This window comes from Microcaecilia unicolor, chromosome 2 (assembly GCF_901765095.1).
Source record: "Microcaecilia unicolor chromosome 2, aMicUni1.1, whole genome shotgun sequence".
Lineage (NCBI taxonomy): Eukaryota > Metazoa > Chordata > Amphibia > Gymnophiona > Siphonopidae > Microcaecilia > Microcaecilia unicolor.
This window is the reverse complement of record NC_044032.1, coordinates 127,519,700-127,543,133: the sequence shown is the minus strand read 5'-3', so window position 1 is coordinate 127,543,133 and position 23,434 is coordinate 127,519,700. Positions and strand designations below refer to the sequence as shown.

General features: G+C 45.8%; 1 protein-coding gene across 2 annotated transcripts in view; it reads left to right on the top strand.

Annotated features, from left to right (window-relative positions):
- TNPO1 (transportin 1) overlaps positions 1–23,434 on the top strand; it is a 541,716-nt gene that overhangs the window by 492,719 nt on the left and 25,563 nt on the right. For both annotated transcript variants that reach the window (XM_030193299.1, XM_030193300.1), the window contains exon 23: positions 12,880–12,954. In XM_030193299.1, coding sequence (XP_030049159.1) covers positions 12,880–12,954 — 75 coding nt within the window. The remainder of the gene's footprint in view (positions 1–12,879; positions 12,955–23,434) is intronic.

Genomic DNA, 23,434 nt, shown 5'->3' with positions numbered 1-23,434 from the left:
TTGATATACTCCTGTATTATATTTGGTGGCAAGATCGTGCCTAGGTCCGTGTTCCACTGTTCAGTCAGCAACTGGTAGTCCGGTTCTTCTGTCCTGTCTTTTAGATGACGATGATTCATGGACAATGACACTCTGCCCTGGGACTGCAGGGAGTATGCCGATGAAAGTTCCTCCTGCACATCCTCTGTGAGGCACTCCCAGGGCAAACTTTTTACATAATGAGTCAACTGCCAGTAGTGAAAACGATCCCTTGGTTTGAGGGTAAATTGTGTCTGTAGTTCTTCAAAAGTTCTCATTTGCCCCTCTTCTGTTACCACTTGATGAATATATGCCAGACCGCTTCGCCTCCATATACGGAACCCATCATGCATGATTCCGGGCTGGAACTGCGGGTTTTCACAAATAGATAGATATGGGGTCACTCTCCACGAGAAGTTGTGCTTTTTACATACCCATCTCCATACTGATCTGGCTGTTGGAAGTAGGTATGATTGTTGGAGGAGCCTAGGCTGTTGGCCCATTCCCATATGTAGCCAGCAGCTAAAATGAACTCCTTGAGTTAGTGAAGTTTCTAAGGGTGTGTCTGAAAATTCTGTGGTATTCCTATACCAATCTGTGATATGTCGCATGCCACTGGCAATGGTGAGATAACGCATATTCAATAGGCCCAAGCCTCCATATTCTCGCGGGGTGTGCAATAATTGTATCGGCAGTCTTGCTTTTCGTCCTCTCCATAGAAATCTCTGAATGAGCTTATTTAACTGTTTTTCATCTTCTGTTTTCAGAAACAGAGGGAGAGTCTGGAAAACATATATCCACTTGGGCGCGATCATCATATTATAGACAGTGATGCGCCCCAACAGCGACAGAGGATATGAGTCCCACATTCTTAGTTTTAGACGTGTGGTCTCCAGCAGGGGCTCAACATTCTCTTGGTATAGTCTGCCCAGATCTTGTGTTATGTTGGTGCCCAGATATCTAATTTTCCCTTTTACTTTGGTCAGAGGGCAGTCCTCCCGGTCCGGGCCTCCTTTGTCTGGATATGCCTCCATGGCCAGTGATTTTTTTTTGTTCAAAGTAAACCCTGAGATTCGGCCATATTCCTCAGTTTTCTGTATAATCTGGTCTAGCGAGGCTGAAGGATGAGTTGTCACAATCATCAAGTCATCTGCAAACGCTAAGGTTTTGATAATTTTATTCCCCACCTGCACTCCTGAGACTTCTTCTGATTTCTTCAAAGCTCTCAGCAGGGGCTCTAATGACAGGATAAACAATGCTGGGGACAGTGGGCAGCCCTGTCTTGTACCCCTCGCTATCTCGAAAGGCTTGTCTCTAATCCCATTTACTATTACTGCAGCTGACGGGTCTGTATATAGTGCTACGATTGCACTGTAGAACCATCCCCCAATGCCCATGTACCGCAGGACGGCGAACAGATATGTCCAGTTCACTTTATCAAATGTTTTTTCGGCATCTAGTGAGTATAAAGCAGTTGGTGTCTCTGTCAGCTGTCCCGCTGCCATTGCCAGTAAGAGCCTACGTACATTCTTAGTTGCCTGTCTGGTTTTGACGAATCCCACCTGCTCCTCTCCCACCACCCTGGGTAGTATCCCTGATAACCGGTTGGCAAGAATCTTGGCTAGGATTTTTAAGTCCACATTGATAAGTGATATGGGTCTATAGGAGTCGGCCAGGTCATCTGACTTCCCGGGTTTCAAAATTAAAGTTATTAAAGCTAAGTTTGCGTGTTGTGGGAAGTGGCCTGCTTCTATTACTTGCTCATAAAATGCATGTATCACTGGGTAGAAGGAGCTGGGCAATAGCCTGTAAAACTCCCCAGAATATCCATCTGGACCTGGAGCCGAACCTGTAGGCATTGACTTGATGACTTCCTGAATCTCTTTTGCCTCCAGGGGTGCCTCCATTTCGAGTTTTTCTTTTTCTGATAATTTAGGTAGCCCAGCCTTATCTAAAAACTGGTTTATCTGCCCTACTTCTGGTTCGACAGGTGAGCTGTACAGGTTGGCAAAAAATTTTGAGAGAAGCTCAGCTATTTTGTCACTTTTATTATATACCTTCCCTGTCGAATCTCTGAGTGTCACTATTGGCTTGCGGGGTCCCCATGCATTGACTAGGTGTGATAGTAGTGTTCCTGGCCTATTCCCAAATCTTTGAAATTTACATCGCTGAGTCGCTAAAAATCTCTGTCCCCTCTCCTGTAATAAAGCATTCAGTGTTACTTGAATTGCTCGCAATTGTTCTTTAGTCTCTTCGGTCGGGCGTTTAATAAATTGGGACTTAGCTTTCCGTAGACTCTGCTCTAATCGTGTTATTGCTATGGATTGCTTCTTATTTTTGGCATGAACAAAGGCAATGATCTCGCCTCGAAGGACAGCCTTAGCTGCACTCCAGAGTAGTTCTGGTTGATCTATGTGGCCACTATTGTTATAAAGGTAATCTGACCATTTTTTTTTAAGAAAGTCTTGGAATTCACTGTTCTTTGCTAGGTAATTTGGGAAACGCCAGTTACGTGTCTGCTGGTAAAATAATGGCACTTCAATGTCAACCCACACTAGGGAGTGGTCCGAGACCTCTTCTGGGCCTATCTCCGATGCTAGCACCCAGGAAAACGCCGGTTGGGAGATAAATATGTAGTCTAGTCTGGAATAAGTCCCGTGTGCTCTTGATAAGTGGGTGTAATCATGCTCCTCAGGGTGTAAGCAGCGCCATGTGTCTATTAGGCCTAGAGACCGTTGAAAAAATGAGAGCGCATGGGCCCTAGGTCCCCCCCTAGAAGCCGCCCTGGGGTTCGAACAATCTGCTTTAGGATCCACCACTAAGTTGAAATCTCCCATCACCAGCAGCTGTATGGATTTATATGGGAGACAAAGTTGCACAAGGCTGGTATAGAACTTTGCATCATATACATTGGGGCCATACACCCCTAGAATCAGGAGCTCCCTCTGATGGATCCAAAGGCGAACCAAGACATAGCGTCCGTTTGGGTCTGCTCTTATTAGTTCTGATCTTGAGGCAATCCCTTTACGGATCACTACTGCTACCCCCCCTTTACGATCCCCGGAGGATGCTGCATGGACCTCGCCCACCCATTGTCTCTTTAATTTATTGTGTTCCTCCATGGTGAGTTTTGTCTCCTGCAGGCATCCTATATCTACTTTGTGTCTCTTTAAGCACATAAGTATTTTTGCCCGCTTTACTGGTGTAGAGATCCCCCCCACGTTCCATGAGGCAAATCTTGTGGTCTTAATGTGGGGTTATTCTATATGTGTTCATTTGCTGTTTCTGTCTACCTATAACCGTCCCCGGGTGCCCAGCCCCACCCAGGGTTGCAAATACACCTTGTTCTGTAATGTATGACTTCCTATAAAGCTTACTCAATTTGGACTTTGTTTGTGGTCTACCCTCCTGGTTGATTTGCTTGGTTCTCCAGTATCTATCTCTTGCCTTTATACCCTCCCTTACCCACCCCCCTTGTCTCTTCCCATTCCCTTTCCCTTGCATCACTATTTACCCTTCCTCCTATCTAATGTGAAAAATATGGGGATCAATAATGTGAGGCTTTCCCTCCCCCCCCCCTTACTTTGAATGTTCCAGTCTTGCCCAGTACCTCCTTATTTTCAGGATCGCTTTCTTGTTTTACAGTTGCATTCTCCAGATCTGCCTGGCGCCATGTTTCATGTAAAGGAAATCTTATTTTCTTTGACATTGAGATTCGCTGCCAGCCAGTCCTGCGCATCTTTCGGGGTTAAGAATGTTCGCCATGTACCTTGGAAATTGATTCGCAGTGTGGCAGGGTATATTAACATAAATTTTTGATTAGCATCCACCAGTGTTTGGCAAACAGGTCCATAAGCTCGCCGTCGCTCTTGCAACGCAGGAGAGTAATCTTGAAAGATTTTAATTGGCGACCCCTCAAAAGCCAGTGTATTGCGTTTCTCTCGTGCTCCTCTAAGGATTTCTGCTTTGTGGATAAAGTTATGTATTTTTATCATTACCATTCTAGGTCTCTGGTTACTGTCTATCTTGCGGCCCACGCGGTGTGCTCGTTCAAGGCAAAGCGCGCCAATACTATCAGACAAGGCAAATTCCGTTTGGAGCCATTTTTCTAATACAGAGGGCAGGGAACGATCTGACACTGTTTCTGGTATTCCTATAATTCGAAGGTTTCCCCTTCTCGATCTATTTTCTAGATCATCAAGTTGTTGCGATTGTTTTTTCACCGTTTGTCTTAGATCTTCAAGCTCCGTTGTCATGCCCGCCTGTTCATCCTCAGCAGATGATACTCTCTGTTCTAATTCTCCGGTTCGTCGGGTCGTGTCAGCCAGCAAGCTTTCCACCGCTTTCATTTGCCCAGAGAGCTGTTGTAATTGCGGTTCCAGGGCTTGCTTAACTGCGTCGGTAATTTGTTGCAGCTGTGGCGGAGAGAACATCGAGGTTGGCGCCTCAGGCTGCGGGCTCATCGCCATTTTGGAGTCTGCGGCGCGGGGCCTCTCCGCTTCTTTTTTTGTCGATTTCGGAGGCATTTTTGATTCCAATCGCGTAATAAAAGGGTCCATTCACTTGCGCGACCCCTACCTCAGCGAATGTTGGCTCGAAGGAGTGCTAGGCTGCTATTTTGTCGGCGGGATGGGGGATTCGGCCTAAGAGGTGAGCTTTCCTGCCTCCGCTCTCCTCAGCACATCACGTGATCTCCTCGGGAACCAAGTGTTAAAGTACCTGATTATGTTTCCAGAATACTACAAATACATACAAACATATCAAATTATGACAAATCTATATAATAAAAAGCACCTCCAACATTCTGAAGCTGACTCTGTGGCACTGTTGCAGTGTAGGGTTCATAAGTCTGTAGTTCGGCGTTTCATTGGCTCTCACTGTCCCCGCACTCACGTCGAGGAAATGGAACGCTGCATAGTTGCCAAGCAAACAAACACAACGTCACAGGAACGAAGAACCAATCAGACAGAACGGAACTTGGAGGGGGGAAGTGGAGTGGATTGAATCTCTAACAAACAATCAGGGAGGTATGAACATCAGTGGAGGCAAGTGCACAGAACGGAAGGGAAGACAAACATTTAATCACTTTGTCACTCAAACACATACACACACACACACACTCAGTCACTCTGTGTATCTCTCTCTTACACTGTAAAACACACTGTCACTCTCTCTCACATGGGCAACTGTATGTTGCATTCTCACGAGTAAGGAGCTCTTCTGATGTGATTGTTAAACTGATTGAAGGGCCTGAACAAGGAAAATTTTTACCACATTGTAACACAGTTTACACAAAAAATATTGTATATAAAGAAATCTTACACATGTAAACAACAATTATATTCAGAATACAACCGTGGAAACATTAATGGCAGGAACTCATTACATTGCTAGCGCCCGTTTCATTGCGCTAAGAAACAGGCCTTTTTTACTAGTACAACATATTGTCTATCCAGTCTGCTATTCCATTCTATTCTTTCATCCCCCTTAGAGATCCAGTGTGCTTAGCCCATGCTTTCTTGAACTCAGATAATCTTTGTTTCTACCACGTCCACCAAGAGGATATTCCACACATCCACCACTCTTCTCTTAAATAAATATTTCTTTAGATTACTCCTGAATCTCCCATTTCACCTTAATCCTATAAGAGACTCTTGGGGGGGGGGGGGAGTTAAATGTGTCCCCATACTCTTTCTGACAAAGACAACTGACCATTTTAGGAGCCACTCTGTGGACCAACCCCATACTGTACCTTTCTTTTGAAGGTGTAGTCTCTAGAATTGTACACAGCACTCTAAAAGTGGGGTCTCACCAGAGGCACTATCACCTCCTGTTTCCCGCTGGCTATTTATTTTAAAAACAAAAGCAATCTACTGCTGCATATCAAAAAAAAAAAAATCTAATCCATGTTTACTATTATAGATCATCACAACACAATGGCTTTCCTTTTCTTTTTTTTTAGATTTTTTAAAAAGATTATATGTGTATGTATGTGTGTATATATATATATATATATATATATATATATATATATATATATATATATATATTTCTCCGAGGACAAGCAGGCTGCTTGTTCTCATGACTGGGTTGATGTCCACGGCAGCCCCCACCAACCGGAAGAAAAACTTCGCGGGCGATCCCGCACGCAGGGCATGCCCACTGCGCATACGTGGCATTCTTCTCACCCGTGCGCGACCGTTCCCGCTCAGTTTTTTTTCTATTCCGCGCTGGAGAGAGACATGTTCCCGTCTCTCTCTTAGTCAGCCCCGGAAACCGGATTGTGGCCTAGCCACGGTTTTTTCTCTTTTTGAGTACGCGTTCGCGTCTTATTTTCTTTAAAAAAAAAAAAAACACAGCGAAAAAGAGTTTTCCTCTTTAGCCGCGAGGGCGCATCGTCGCGGCCTTGTGGCCGCGCGGTCGTTTCTTCTTTTTCGGGTGTGCTTTTCACCGCCACCATCGACGATTTTGACTTCGCCGACGCGATTTTTCGGTCGATGTCCTCAAAGGTCCCGAGCGGATTCAAAAAGTGTGGTCGGTGCGGCCGGCAGATCTCGCAGACCGATACTCACGCTTGGGGTCTCCAGTGCCTCGGCCCGGAGCATAATTCCAAGACGTGCACCTTGTGTCTCGGCTTAAGAAAGCGGACACAGGTGGCGAGGTAAGTTCTGCGGGAACGTCTTTTTGGAACTTGCGCCGGCCCTTCGACGTCGACCTCTACGGCATCGGTGTCGACGGCCGGGTCTTCGGTACCGATCTCGACGAAGTCGGCGCCAACTCTGGCATCGACCCCAGGAGTACAGGTACCTTTGGCTCGCTGGCCTGCCGGTGACGGCGGGGGTGTGCGGCCGCGCGGGCAGTCTGCCCCGGCCACTCCCTCTGCTCAGGGCCATCGGAGACCGAACCCTGTCGGATCCGATACCTCGAGGCCGGGGGGGGTTCTACCTCCTCCTCGTCTCTTCCACCGAGCACAGATGACTAGCATCGCTAGAAAGCTAAGAAGCACCGTCATCGGTAGCCCACGGCGCACAGGACTGCCAGCTCCGGTACATCGAGGGACGACTCGACGCCCAGGAAGCGGCAGTGCTGAGAGCAGCGTTCCCCCTCGGTCGAAGAGGTGTCGCTGCGTGAGTCCGCGGGTACCTCGGTACCGTCTCCTAGACCCGAGCAGCTTCTTGCACCGGCCCCTCTGCCTTTCCCGACAGCGGGCCTTGACGAGTGCCTCCAAGCCATTGATGGAAGCGCCGGTGTGTTCTGACCCGATGCTGAGGCCTCCGACGCCGCTTGCGGCGCCAGTGACGACCGCCACGCAGGTGGAGTCGACGTTGATGGAGGGAGATTCGTCCCCGCCGGCGCGGGAGTCCACCGCTCGACGCTATCATCGAGGACGTGGTTCCTCGTAGTCGAGATGGGCCCGGTTGAGGTCTGAGCTGAGAGAGCTCATGTCCGACACCGAGGAGGAGACCTTGTGGGGGAGGAGGAGGACCCCAGATATTTCTCCTCAGAGGAGTCTGTGGGCCTTCCCTCCGACCCCAGTCCTTCACCGGAGAGGAAGCTCTCGCCTCCTGAGAGCCTCTCCTTTGCCTCCTTTGTCAGGGATATGTCCATCAGCATTCCCTGTCCCGTGGTTACTGTGGATGAGCCGAGGGCAGAGATGCTCGAAGTCCTCGACTATCCATCACCACCTAGAGAGTCTTCCACGGTGCCGTTGCACAATGTCCTTAAGGAGACACTGCTTCAGAACTGGTTGAAGCCACTATCTAATCCCACCATCCCCAAGAAAGCGGAGACCCAATACAGGATCCACTCAGACCCAGAGTTGATGCGGCCTCAATTGCGTCATGACTCGGCGGTCGTGGACTCTTCTCTCAAAAGGGCACAGAGTTCGAGGGATACCGCCTCGGCGCCCCCTGGGCGGGAGTCTCGCACTCTGGACTCGTTTGGGAGGAAGGCCTAACAATCTTCCATGCTCTTGACCCGCATCCAATCATACCAGCTCTACACGAGCATCCACGTGCGGAACAATGTGCGGCAATTGGCGGACCTGGTCGACAAGCTCCCTCCGGAGCTGTCCAGGCCTTTTCAGGAGGTGGTCAGGCAGCTGAAGGCGTGCAGAAAGTTCCTGTCCAGGAGTAACTATGACACCTGTGATGTAGCATCTCAAGCTGCGGCCCAAGGTATAGTGATGCGCAGACTCTCATGGCTGCGTGCCTCTGACCTGGAGAACCGCACCCAGCAGTGGCTGGCAGATGTCCCTTGCCGAGGGGATAACATTTTCAACAAGAAGGTCGAGCAGTTGGTGGACCACCTACACCAGCGGGAAACCGCTCTGGACAAGCTCTCCCACCGGGCGCCTTCAGCATCCACCTACAACAAGCGTAGGTACACCCAGCCGGCCCGAAGGCCTCCTCAGGCACAGGGACAGTCCCAGCGCGCTCGTTCCCGTCAACAGCGTGCGCCTAAGCAGCCCCCTGCGCCTCCACAGCAAAAGCAGGGGACGGGCTTTTGACTGGATCCAGGGGAACATAGCCGCCATCAAAGTATCCGTGCCGGATGACCTGCCGGTCGGGGGAGGTTGAAACTTTTTCACCAAAGGTGGCCTCTCATAACCTCCGACCAGTGGGTTCTCCAAATAGTGCGGTGTGGATACACCCTGAATTTGGCCTCCACTCCACCAAATTGCCCACCGGGAGCCCAGTCCTTCAGCTCCCATCACAAGCAGGTACTTGCAGAGGAACTCTCCGCCCTTCTCAGCGCCAATGCGGTCGAGCCTGTGCCACCCGGGCAGGAAGGGCAGGGATTCTATTCCAGGTACTTCCTTGTGGAAAAGAAAACGGAGGATGCGCCCCATCCTAGACCTGAGAGGCCTGAACAGGTATCTGGTGCGAGAAAAGTTCAGGATGCTTTCCTTGGGCACCCTTCTCCCCATGATTCAGAAAGACGATTGGCTATGTTCCCTGGATTTAAAGGACGCTTACACTCGCATCCCGATACTGCCAGCTCACGGACAGTATCTCCAATTCCGTCTGGGGACACGGCACTTTCAGTATTGTGTGCTGCCCTTTGGGCTCGCCTCTGCACCACGGGTGTTCACGAAGTGTCTTGTGGTGGTTGCGGCATATCTACGCAAGCTGGGGGTGCACGTGTTCCCATATCTCGACGATTGGCTGGTCAAGAGCACCTCGGAAGCAGGAGCTTTTCGGTCCATGCAGTACACTATTCACCTTCTGGAGCTGCTGGGGTTTGTGATAAATTACCCGAAGTCCCATCTCCAGCCAGTCCAATCTCTGGAATTCATAGGAGCTCTGCTGAATTCTCAGACGGCTCAGGCCTTTCTTCCCGATCCCTCACTTCCCAGACCAGAGCGTCTCAGCAGGTCACAGCTCGGCAGATGTTGAGACTCCTGGGCCATATGGCCTCTACGGTCCATGTGACTCCCATGGCTCGTCTTCACATGAGATCTGCTCAATGGACCCTAGCTTCCCAGTGGTGCCAAGCCACCGGGAATCTAGAAGATGTCATCCGCCTGTCCGTCAGTTGCCGCAATTCGCTGCACTGGTGGACAATTCGGACCAATTTGACCCTGGGACATCCATTCCAAATTCCGCAGCCCACGAAGGTGCTGACGATGGATGCATCTCGCCTGGGGTGGGGAGCTCATGTCAATGGGCTCCACACGCAGGGGGTGTGGTCCCCCAGGAACAAGATCTTCAGATCAACCTCCTGGAGCTCTGAGCGGTCTGGAACGCACTGAAGGCCTTTAGGGATCGGCTGTCCTACCAAATCATCCAAATTCGGACAGACAATCAGGTTGCAATGTATTACATCAAGAAGCAGGGGGTACCGAATCTCGCCCCCTGTGTCAGGAAGCCGTCGGAATGTGGCGTTGGGCTTGCCAGTTCGGCATGCTCCTCCAAGCCACATACCTGGCAGGCGTAAACAACAGTCTGGCCGACAGACTGAGCAGAGTCATGCAACCGCACGAGTGGCTCCATTCCAGAGTGGTACGCAAGATCTTCCGAGAGTGGGGTACCCCCTCGGTGGACCTTTTCGCCTCTCAGACCAACCACAAGCTGCCTCTGTTCTGTTCCAGACTACAGGCACACGGCAGACTGGCGTCGGATGCCTTTCTCCTCCCTTGGGGGAACGGCCTCCTGTATGCTTATCCTCCCATACCTTTGGTGGGGAAGACCTTGCTGAAGCTCAAGCAAGACCACGGCACCATGATTCTGATAGCGCTTTTTTGGCCCCGTCAAATCTGGTTCCCTCTACTTCTGGAGTTGTCCTCCGAAGAACCGTGGAGATTGGAGTGTTTTTCGACTCTCATTTCGCAGAACGACGGAGCGCTTCTGCACCCCAACCTTCAGTCTCTGGCTCTCACGGCCTGGATGTTGAGGGCGTAGATTTTGCTTCATTGGGTCTGTCTGAGGGTGTCTCCCGTGTCTTGCTTGCCTCTAGAAAGGATTCCACTAAGAAGAGTTACTTCTTCAAGTGGAGGAGGTTTGTTGTTTGGTGTGAGAGCAAGGCCCTAGAACCTCATTCTTGTCCTGCAAAGAACCTGCTTGAATACCTTCTGCACTTATCAGAGTCTGGTCTCAAGACCAACTCAGTAAGGAATCACCTTAGTGCGATTAGTGCTTACCATTATCATGTAGAGGGTAAAGCCATCTCTGGAGAGCCTTTAGTCGTTCGATTCATGAGAGGCTTGCTTTTGCCAAGGCCCCCTGTCAAGCCTCCTGCAGTGTCATGGGATCTCAACGTCGTCCTCACCCAGCTGTTGAAGCCTCCTTTTGAGCCACTGAATTCTTGCCATCTGAAGTACTTGACCTGGAAGGTTATTTTCTTGGTGGCAGTTACTTCAGCTCGTAGAGTCAGTGAGCTTCAAGCCCTGGTAGCTCATGCTCCTTATACCAAATTTCATCATAACAGAGTAGTACTCCGCACTCACCCTAAGCTTTTGCCAAAGGTGGTGTCGGAGTTCCATCTTAACCAGTCAATTGTTTTGCCAACATTCTTTCCCAGACCGCATACCCGCCCTGCTGAACGTCAGTTGCACACATTGGACTGCAAGCGAGCGTTGGCCTTCTATCTGGAGCGGACACAGCCCCACAGACAGTCCGCCCAATTGTTTATTTCTTTCGACCCCAATAGGAATGGGGTCGCTGTCGGGAAACGCACCATCTCCAATTGGCTAGCAGATTGCATTTCCTTCACTTACACCCAGGCCGGGCTGGCTCTTGAGGGTCATGTCACGGCTCATAGTGTTAGAGCCATGGCAGCGTCAGTGGCCCACTTGAAGTCAGCCACTATTGAAGAGATTTGCAAGGCTGCGACATGGTCATCGGTCCACACATTAACATCACATTACTGCCTCCAGCAGGATACCCGACGCGACAGTCGGTTCGGGCAGTCGGTGCTGCAGAATCTGTTCGGGGTTTGAATCCAACTCCACCCTCCAGGACCCGATTTATTCTGTTCAGGCTGCACTCTCAGTTGTTCTTCGTAGGTCAATTTCTGTTATGCCCTCGCCGTTGCGAGGTTCAATTGACCTGGGTTCTTGTTTTGAGTGAGCCTGAGAGCTAGGGATACCCCAGTCGTGAGAACAAGCAGCCTGCTTGTCCTCTGAGAAAGCGAATGATACATACCTGTAGCAGGTGTTCTCCGAGGACAGCAGGCTGATTGTTCTCACCTACCCTCCCTCCTCCCCTTTGGAGTTGCGTTTTACTCATTCCTTTGCTTGTCATTCAACTGAGCGGGAACGGTCGCACATGGGCAGGAAGACGGTCGCGCATGCGCGGTGGGCGTGCCCTGCGTGCGGGACCGCCCGCAAAGTTTTTCTTCCGGTTGGTGGGGGCTGCCGTGGACGTCAACCCAGTCGTGAGAACAATCAGCCTGCTGTCCTCGGAGAACACCTGATACAGGTATGTATCTATCTATCTATCTATCTATATATATATATATATATATATATATATATATATATATTTGTAACATCTGTTCTATGAAGATATTAGTTTCACTTTCCATTTTTGGAGGAGTTCTTTCCAGTCAAAACTCTGTTACCAGAACTGAAGAGAGAAGCAGAGCTGTAATGGAGTCCATTGAGTTGTGTGTCACCTTCAGCCACAATTTTTTCCTTCTTCCTTCAATTAGGAGCTATGCTGCAGTGAATTACTTAAGTTTATTGTAGAGCACTTAAGAAAAAAATATAAACGCTGCCTCAAAATTTGAAGTATGAGCCAGGCAGTGTGTTTGGAGTAATAGTTGCTTGGCAGCTCTTTGGCTTGAAATTACATACTAGGATAACAAGAGACATCCATATTTTAGTATACTATGAGGATGGGGAATCGAACAATAGCATATTTGTGCTGTAAAGATTAGCCTTTATTTTCTAATCACCTAATCAAAGAATTTAACAGTAGCCTAAGGCTGTCATTTTAATAGAAGAAATTATGAATTTCAGTTACTAAATTGCTGTTATTTCAATATACAAAGACGGTTGCTTCTATTTACTAGTATGAGTAAAGTTAGAATGAGTTAATATACATAGAGGTGTATTTTCAAAGCACTTAGACTTACAAAGTTCCATAGTAAGCTATGGAACTTTAAGTCTATCATTGGTACTGGATAATATTTATAAAGTTTACTATATATATTTTTAAAAATATCACCTCTTTGTTTCCATAAATATAAATAGTTTACATTGCTTTTTCTACTTCTATTTTCTTTATAGATTGTAACACGTTACTATGTAAATGTTTTGGATCATAATATGGTGATTTGTAAAAATGTTATATTGGCATTTAATATGTGATGACAAAACTTGACATTTGGGATTGAGATATAGTACTTATTTTTCAGGATTTTATATTTTTTTGTGATGCTGTTGCATCGTGGATTAGTCCAAAGGATGACCTGCGAGACATGTTCTATAAGGTACTGTAATGCTTTTTGAAAATGTGTGATAAACATCTTCAATATAATAAATGGAAGTATAGAATCATAAAAACAATTACACATGAATCATTGACATCTGTCACATTTGTGGTTTGGGGAGAAAATAGACATGGTCTTCAGAGATTAAGAATGTATTAAGTCCCAAACTATGACTGCAGGGTATACTGTACAATGCTGAAGATTTTAGTGAAACCTCTAGAGTGGTCTGTATTTTAGTCCATTTTATACTCAAAATGTGATTAGGTAATCTAAACCCTTATAAAAGAGAAATATAAAACTATTGAATAATTAACTCAAAAGGTATGTATTTTGGTTATGGTTGAATATTTGTTGACTAAGTATTCTTACGTGAAAACATGTAGTTGCTGGCATCTTTGTGAACAGTAATTTCAACTAAACATTTCCTGTAACTGATCCAACTCACATTGGCCTTAAGTAATTGTGACCCTTTTCATACAAAATGTTTCAGTTCTGTGACATTTGAGGATTGCTTCCTATGAATCGCTCACTTCAGATCTTGCCATAACATTTGAATAAGGTTTAGGTTGGGGCTTGAAACTGGCCAATCCAAAAAACAAAAACTTGTATGCAGCCACTCTGTAATAGGCAAGCATAAGATGAAGGTAAAAAGGAATAGATTTGGGAGTAATCTAAGGAAATACTTTAAGGAAATGGTGGAGGATATATGGGTTGGCCTCCCAGTGAAGGTAAGGGAGGCAAAGACTGTATCTGAATACAAGAAAGCATGGGGCAAGCCCAGAAGATCTCTAAGGGAGAGGAAAGGATGTAGAAACTAATAGTTGGTATGGATGGGCAGGCTGGATAGGCCATATGGTCATTATCTGCTGTTGTTTTCTTTGTTTCTGTATTTGAATGTTTATAGTCAGTCTTTATTCATTGCCCGTTTTCAGTTAAGCTTCAGTTCATGGATGAATTGTCTAATAGTCTCTAGGATTTTGACAAATCCTGGTTCTTGCAATGATGGCAAACCACCCAGGTCTTGAAGTAGCACCTCACTAAATCTGCACCACCATGCTTGGTAGAATGAGGTTGTTACACTGGAAGACAATGTTTGGGTTTCACCAAATAAATCAATTTTTGTTGTGACTGAAGAGTTCAATATATAATTCATTTGTTCAGAGCACATTATTTCAGAAACGTTTTGGCTGACCTAAGGTAAACAGTAGTCTTAGAGTACAGTGGTTTCTTCATAGCTATCCTCCAGTGCAGCACTTAACAAACTGTGGGTTGCGATGCCAAAGGGAGTTGCTCGTGCTGAGTTTGAGGTCACGACATGGACAAGCACTACGTAGGCACATCATTCTGAGGTGGATTTGTGAGTACAAGAACTTTTCAGTGCTCCAATGAATACCATTCCCATTCCGTTGATGAATGAACCTACATACCATCCACAGCGAGCGATGTCTGCAAATATTCTGCCTAGCTTACCCAAAGAGCAAACTGGAAGAGTTGCTGTAATCTTTTTTCATTTGTAAGTGTGAGTTGGTTTATTTTTCAGGGATTACTAAACCTCCCATCAGGCAAAAAGTGCAGCAAAGTGGTTCACAAAATATAAAATCAGGAAAAGGAAATGCAATTGTTAAAAGAATGAGAAGTAGGGAAAGGCAAAGGTGGATGGTCAGGATGTGTTGCCACTCAGCACCACAAATTAAGCAAAATGCATGCTTAAACCTCCAGGTCTTGATAGTCTTTTTAGTTTCAATGTTTTTAATTTATAAAATACTATATAAACAGTAAAGTATGCTGGAGATACAAATGATAGAACAGTCTAAACAAAGTGGAGAGCTTTGACTCTTATTTGATAACTTTTTTTAAACTTGTGGAACGATTTCTCGACCAAATATAAGGTGGAAGGGAGTTCACAGTGGAGGACCCAGGTAGGAAAAGACAAGAGTTCTGAGAAATGACCAGATGGAGGAGCAAAGGAGAAGGGAAAGAAAGGAGAGAAACCAAGAGGAATGTAGGGAAAGTGACTGAGTATAACGTAGCATTAGCCCATTAAGATGGGGAGTTAACTGATGAAGAGAGCTCAGTAAACAGTGGTGTGAATCTTAAATTTTAAGATTTGCAGAGAAAAGAAGCCAGTGTTGGGAGATAGAGGGGAAACATGGGCAAAGTGATAGCTGCCAAGTTAAAACTTAACAGCTGTATACTGGAGAACGGAAGACATTTGAGAGAAGAGAGAGGGAGAACATTGAAGTCCCAAGTATTTAGAAATTATCTTCTAACCCTGTCCATACAGATGAGTGTAACTACTCTGTTTTGTGGGTCCTCTGGAATTTCTTTTCATCATGGCATCTTACCAATCCTGAAAAAAAGACTTTTGAACTTCTTCAAGATAGGACAACAGTTTCCCAATTGTTTAGGCAGCTGATTCTGATTAACCAATTAACTGGAAAATAGTGATTCATATACTATTTCACATCCTTTGATTATTAATAAGTCTTATACATTATTTTGTCTCAAAATATACATAACTGTTTAATTTTATACCCTAATGCAGTGGTTCCAAAACCTGGGCCTAGAGGCACCCCAGCCAGTCAGGTTTTCAAGATACCCACAATGAATATTCATGAGAGAGATTTGCATGGGCATCATGGTGGTTATACTTGGAGTTCACAGATGTTTTTCTCAGCACTGTGCTTTGTTGCGCATTTTTTCCTTTTTTCTTGCAAACTTTTTTCTTTCTTTTTTTCCAGTTTTTCTCTGCAGTCTTTCTTTTTAGTGCCCTTCTCCCCAACTACCACCCTGTCTCTATGCTTCTTTCTTGGTCAGGCTGCATATTCTCTCACCTCTTATCACTAAGCTATTTTCTCCCCGCCATACTGTTAAAATTATAAACCAAGTCTAATACCAGTAAAAGCTCAAAACTGCAGTGATGTGAGCAGTAGGGTAAGTGCATAAGGGAGAGTATGTAAGCAGAACAGACTGGGGAGGGATAAGAATTAAATTGGATTATTTTGCGTGGCGTTGGAAGTCACAACTATTAATACTGAGCAGTTAACCTGGTTCCATAGGACCTGGGATGGTTACCAGACTTGTAGGTCTAATCCATCAAACCGTGCATGAATGGAGCCTTATTTACTCAGCTGTTAATCTTCTTATTGCCATCCTGACATACTTTCTCTGGAAGGGACCTCAGGGTTGTGTTTAGGGGTAGAGGGGAGGATCAGGATTTGGTGTGTTCTTTTTGTGTATCTTTGCTAGCTGGACTATGTTTGTATGTTTTCAATGATTTTCAATAAAATAAAAAAATTTAAAAAGGGAGGCATAAGAATTAAGTATAGAGAAATAAAAGGGAAGAGAAGTGATAAAGAAAACCTGTCTTAGAGAGGATTGATCGCAGTGAGAGGGAAGAGAAGGAAAAGGAGGGCACAAAAAGGCAATTTAGTAAAGAGAAAACTTTTGGATTCCATTTTTTTTAAGGGACCGGTTTAAAGTAGATTTTCAGTCAAAATTCTTTGCATGTACAGTTCTGTTTTGCAGCACAGTTTTGTAAATCCTTGCTGCATAGTTGACCATCAGAGCTGCTGTAGGAAACAAAATGTTATGGGGTATGGACTGGCTGCCTACAGGTTTGAATTTTCTCGTGTTTAAGATGGAAAGTGATAGTAATCCCACAAGTTATACTTTTCATAGCTGGATAAATATAAATTATATATAATGACCATTTCATTTGAAATTGACACTTTGGGGGTAATTTTATAACTGAGCAAGTATTTACACACACCTTTCTGTGTGGGTGCCATCAAATTTTTGAAAAAGTATGTATGCAGCATGCACAAATCTGGGATAATTTATGTGTATATTTTGAAAAGTGTGCACATAAATGTGAACCCTTACCTAACCCTACCCTGAAACACCTGCACACCAGTTCAGATGTTCATGAACTTTCTATACTGCCTTATCTGGGTCAGATCAAAGCTATTTACAAGTAATTTTCTCCATTGACATTTAGGATTGAATTGGGCATACAGCTGGGTAGTGATCATCCTGGCTCTGTCTAATGACGGCTATACCAGAGCTTAGAACTAGTGTGATGTCCTGAGCATGCATGTGTGTCCCTTTTTGCATGCTGTAATCTCAGCCTATCAGCTTTCTTTTTTTTTATGCTTTGCTGAATAGATTAAAAACAAAATATTACAGATACTTTTCAAAGAATACATTCTTCATAGTCTTCAAACTTTTTTTTGTCTTTTTTTCTTTCTATTCACGTCTTCAAATAAAGACAATCTTAAACTGTTAATTGAAGAGCACTTTTCCAAAACTCATCCATTGTTTGTCAGTTTTGAGTTATGTGATAAACAATTATTCAAGGCAAGATTCATTTTACTCTGTCTTATTCCTGTGTCAAAACTCAGAAGTGCATGGTACTTTAATGGCCTTGGGTTGAATACACTATGCAAAGCTCAACTCAGTCCAAAAGCCTCTACCTATTTTTCTGAAAATTGCTGCTGATAGACTGAGTTTAGAAAAAGTGTTCTTCAAGTATTTCTTTTCTCTTGAGAAATAATGGTCCACAGTGTAAATGAAACCAGGCTTCAGGCCGTGCATATGACATGTGAAAGAAATATTGTGAATGATTGCACCAAGGCAAAATGTCTCTCTCTATTTTTTTTTTGGCTTTAGAACATAATCAGGAGGAGCGCAAGTGCTATGAAGTGCTATAAACATATGGCCTTGTGAGCCTGAAGAGACAGGCTGAACTGACTCCAGGCTCACCACAAAGTAACTTGAATAGAAAGCAGAGCACAAGGTTTTGTTGGAACACTCTGGCAGTTCCTCTTCTGATCTTGCCTCAGTCTTATGCAGTGACTTTGAGTCCAGATGTGAAAAGCAAGTGCCATATGTTCTCTACTTTGATACTTCTTGATTTAAGCATCGACATCCTTGACAAATTGCACAGATCTGACCACAAAATAACAAGAGTATTGGGTGCCCTGCCTGTGCTATCCCTCAATTTTCAGGTCCTTAGCCTGTTGGCCCCACCCTCTAAAATTTTGACAATTGAACTCTACAATTATCATCCTACAGCAATTCCATAAAAACACTTAACTTGAAAATCAAACTTTGTTTTCTGGGTAAAAGTGCATGCTTATTCTTTGTGTGGTTCTCAGGACTTATTTGTTCTGCCTTCAGCTGCTTTTTGCAGCAGATTTGTATGTGGCAAAGACCAGTAACTGCATCTAGTGTCTTAAAACCCAAGAGTAAATTTATCTTATGCATAAAGGACCAGCTTCTTAAGACACAGCTTTCACATATTGTAATTGAATTAAAGTGTAAAATTTTCGGGAGTCACGTGACACGATGCACGAGAGCGGTCGCTGAAAGCTCTGCTCCATGCTCCTTCTGGCAATTCCCGATACTAAACCCCAATACAGAGTGCTGTTCTCGAGTCGTACCTGCTAGTAAACCTTCCTTGATTGACTAACGATTGGAGCTGGAGTCTGGCACTCAAGATGGCGGCTAAATCGATCCGAAGGGACAAAGAAAAAAAGTAAAATCGTGGAGGACAAGATGGCGGCCCCGTCAAGCCAGCCAGGATCAGCGGTCAGCTCAGCGTGGGCGGCCGAAATTATGGGGAAGTGACAATCGCCCTGGAAGCGATTCTAGATAAAAAATTATAGGGTTTGGACTCAAAACTGGAGGGCTTAAAAAACAATATGTCACAATTAAGCCAGGACATGGTAAACTTTCAACAGCGAACTGGGGTCCTGGAGGACCAGGTTTCTGTCATGGAACATAAATACTCCAAAATGCTTAAGATGGTGGAAACTCAAGCAGAAAAAAATAGAAGACCTTGAAAATAGGTCTAGGCGCAATAATTTGCGCTTCGTTGGTCTCCCCGAGGAGTTAGGGGACAAGGAGCTTCGCACCTTTTTGGAGTCGTGGCTGATGAAAGAACTCAAATTATCAGCAGATATGGGGCCCTTGATAATTGAGCGGGCACATCGTGTGGGTCCATTGAGACAGAGCTCCACAAAACCAAGGGTCGTGATCTGCAGAGTGCTCAGTTTTGTGCACAACACTGCAATTATGCAAGCTATACGTGGAGGAGCAGGGTTGAGCTACAACAACCATAAAATCCTCTGCTTTCAAGATTATTCAATGGCGGTAGCTACACAGAGAAGGAATTTCTCGCTGGTTTGTTCCCAGTTGGTGCAGCACAAAATCAAGTTTGCACTATTATATCCGGCAAAGCTGAAGATTTTTTACCAGTCCACTGCAAAAATATACAGCTCGGTTCAAGAAGCTCAACAATTTGTAAAGCAAATTTTAAGCAACCGAGATGAGTGACTAATTGCTATAACTTTGATTATTGGTTGCAGTGGCGATGACATGACTACAGCTTACTTTGGGTTATAATAACTAATAACTCAAGGATATAATTGGATGTCAATGGAGGATGTTTGAAAGTTGGAAATGACTCCTTTGATAAGGGGAATTGAGATCGGAGAAAAGATCAGGCAGCGGAGAAAGGGCTAAGACCCTAATCTACCCTATATGGAATTCTTTGTCAGGTCTGAGTGCCAGAACTCATATGGATGAGAAACTGATGTTAAATGCAGACCTCTAAAGCATTGACGGAGTTGCCTCAAAAGAGGGTCAAAGTGCTGGACGGACATTATGTTGGCATTATGGCAACAGGAAGTTTAATGACCCCGGTGATCTGGGGAATCTATTGCAGTGACTGGGACCTTTGGATATGCTTGGATCTTAATTACCCCAAAACGGAAGCTGCTGGAAATTGTAGCCTGGTTGACCCCCACAGTGAAATAACATTGGGGGGTAAGAGCTAAGTGGTGGTAGAGGCGAAACCCTATAACAAGAAATTCCTCCGAACTTCCAGGCCCGCCAATAGGATGCATTGACTTTTTTGTAGTTCCCCTCGAAAAGTGGAGGTGGGGTCTGGACTATGGACCAATGTGCAAGTATTGCTAAAGCGGGTGCTAATGTGTCTGAGTGAGGGAAGAAGACCATGAAATACTGTACATTCCTTGTCATCAGCAGCAGATTTATCCATTAACTGATGGGTTGTATCCGCCTACCAGCAGGTGGAGATAGAGAACACTGAAAAACCATAGTGCCTCTTGGACGGCTAGCCCCAACTTCCTTCAGTATTTCTCTATCTCCCAGCAGGTGTGGACGTAGCTTGATCAGCTCCTGGATTTCAGACTGCCTGGGGTGGCTCCTGTGCTTTGCCAGTTGAGCAGTGGTGTTGTGGCTGGTGGTGCCCACTTTAAAGGCATATATGTTCGCCCTTTCCCTGCCTTACCTATTCCCCCCGCCTCCCGGAGTCCCTCTGTTGCTGCCTGCCTCCAACTTTCCTTACAGCGTTAAAAAAAAAAAAAAAAAAAAAAAGAGCACGCTTTTACTGCGTGGCTGTTCTGAGGCTTTTTACAGTGATTCTGGTTCTGTGCAGCTTGATCGTAGTTCGTTGACTTGATCCTCTGAGGTGAGAGTGGTGCCCAGCTCCTCCATGGAGGTCCCGCGGATGCTGTTCCGATTGTGGTAAGTTTTGGCGCGAAGCTGCCATTTTATTGCTATATTCCCGTCCTGTTGGACGATGGCTGCTGAAGGAGTTAAGCGCTGCTCCCGTTGTGGTAAACGCAGATCAGCAGCAGGGCTATGTAAAGCGTGCTCCTTATTGAGGGATCTGGCAAGCCCTCAGGGACGGATGATCCAGAGGAGGGTGCCTTTTTGCCACTGGATTTGGATGATCCCAATGCAGTTCGGATTTTCCACCGCGAAGAGCTGCCAGTTCTCATTACTGACGCCTTGCAGGCGCTCTCGATTGATGATCCTGCTGAAGGCGAGGCCTCCCCTGTTAATCTTAGGATGGCAAGTACTAAGAAACCTACTCGGGCCTTTCCGGTGCATGACTCCATCCAAGAGCTTATTTCTGCTCAATGGTCTGACCCCGGTGAAAGTGGCCAGGGCTATGGGTCAGCTTTACCCTCTGCGTGAGGAGCACTTGGCCCCTTTGGGGATGCCTAAAGTGGATGCATTGGGCGGCTGACATGGCTTCTAAGCAAAGGCTAGTGAGGCTACCCTTTCGGGGCCTCCTGTTATTTGGAGAAGATTGTGAAAGACCTGGAGGAATCTAAACTCCAGCAGTTACCTGAGGATAGGCTGAGGCCTTCTTCCAAGGGTTCTGTGTTTCCCTCCTCTTCCAGACCTCGCTTCCGTGAAGCTCGCAGGTATCGCCGGGGGAGCTCTGCTGGGTTTTCTCAACGTGCCCGTTTTCAGCAGAGGAACTTCTTTCGCTCATACAAACATTCTGCAGGGGCCAGTTCAAGGCCAGGAGTTCAGGGGGTCCTCCACAACGATGGGACGCCGGTCCCCTCCTCCTTGCCTGCAATAGGAGGATGTCTTTCCCTCTTTCTTTCTTTCTTTCTTTCTTTCTTTCTTTCTTTCTTTCTTTCTTTTTTTTTTTCTTTCTTTTTTTTTTTTTTAAGATTAATTTATTGTATTTTCAAAAGCAACAACTTTCTGGGTGCGCAAACCCGTGCAACATTTAATACAAAACGTCTTAACAATCTAACATGTTGCTCCTAGCATATGCAAATCACCTCATTCTCAAGCCCCTAATCCCTAAACCCTCCCCCCTCTATCAGTCAGCGGGCCAAAGACATCTTTATTCTTCTCATAAGGCTCCCACACTTTTTGAAACTTCTGAATGTGCCCTGTCCTTAGTGCTGTTAATTTTGTCATCTGATATATATGGTCCAACTTAAGACCCACCCTGTGCATCGATGGAACCTCTACCTGCTTCCATGCTCGCGCCAGGACTAATCTAGCTGTTGCAAATATAATTATAGCGAGCTTATGGTCCTGCGCACAGCAACCTGGTGGACGCACATGTAGCAAGCAATATTCTGCACTGGCCGGATATACCCCTTTACCCAGACTAATGACCTTTGCCAGCACTTGCTGCCAGAATGTTTGCACTTTTGGGCATTCCCACCAGATATGTATAAAAGTTTCCACATTCTCTCCAACAGTCTGTGGGGACCCCTGGGTAGATCTTGTGTAACCTCTCTGGAGTATAGTACCACCAGTATAATATTTTATATTCGTTCTCAATCAGTGGTTGGGCTATAGACGGCTTTAACAAGTATCTGAAGCTACTCCCCCACCACTCCGCCGAGGGTGTTTTCTGTAAGACATCTTCCCATCTACGGGTATACGATTCTACAGGGGCAGTCAGGAGCAATAGTGCCCGATAAATCCTCGTTATGCTCCCCTTTCCCCCTTCCCCTCTCAGTGCTCGCTCCAGCCCAGTTTCTGCAAGATCCAATTCCTCGCTAGCCTTCTTAAGCATATAGCTCCTCAAGCAATGATAATAGACCATATCTCTTTCACCTAGGTCATAGTCATCTTTTAGCCCCTCAAATCCCTTTACTCTCCCGTCCTCCCACACTTGCCCTAGTGTACATAGGCCCTTAGTCGCCCAGATTTGATATGCTTTTTCAGTCTCACCCCATGAGAAACCCGGGGCAGCACAGATAGCTGTCTGCAACAAATACAGTCTATCGGGGAATACCTTCTTCCTTATTGAGAGCCAGGTGTAGAGCGGGTGATTCATTCCTATCGGGAGCCTACGTGCTGCGGCCAGTATGTCCTCTTTCCGTCTCCACAGCGTATTACCCAAGTAACGAATGCCCATCCATGCCCTCTCCCAATGGAGCCATTTGTTTTGTATTTCGCGGCTCCCACTCAGCCAGCACTCTTAACTGAGCCGCCTGATAGTAGAGATAAAATTGGGTACTCCCATGCCCCCCACCTTTGGCAGTTGGTACATCGCTGCACCTTGCACCCTGGGAGGTCTTTTCTTCCAGATGTACGCGAACATTCTTTAGTTAAGTTGCCTAAAAAAGGAGCGTGGTTTCGGCACTGGCAGCGCCACAAACAGGTATAGTAGCTTTGGCAGAAGAATCATTTTGACTGCGTTGATCCTTCCTGTCCAAGATACATTAAGACCCTCCCACCTGTCTAGTTCTGTAAATAGCTCTTGGGCCTTCTTTGGGTAGTTAGCAGAGAAAAGATTCTCCGCCTTGGCGGTAATCTGGACACCTAAATATCTTATGGACTTTGCTGCCCACACAAATGGGTAAGTCCTTTTTATCATCTCTGCCTCATGCGGGGTCGTCAAGATATTAAGTATCTCCGATTTTGCAACATTAATTTTAAAACCTGACATACGGCTATATTGTTGTAACACTGCCATGACAGATTGGAGGGACCGGGTTGGATTGGCCAGCGTCATCAAGACATCGTCTGCAAAAAGCATAATCTTATGTTCTTTCCTACCTCTGATCACACCTCGTATACCCCCATGCTCCCTTATTGTTTTAGCTAAGGGCTCTATAGACAAGGCGAATAGCAAGAGAGAGAGTGCGCATCCCTACCACGTACCTTTATGGAGCTCAACCAG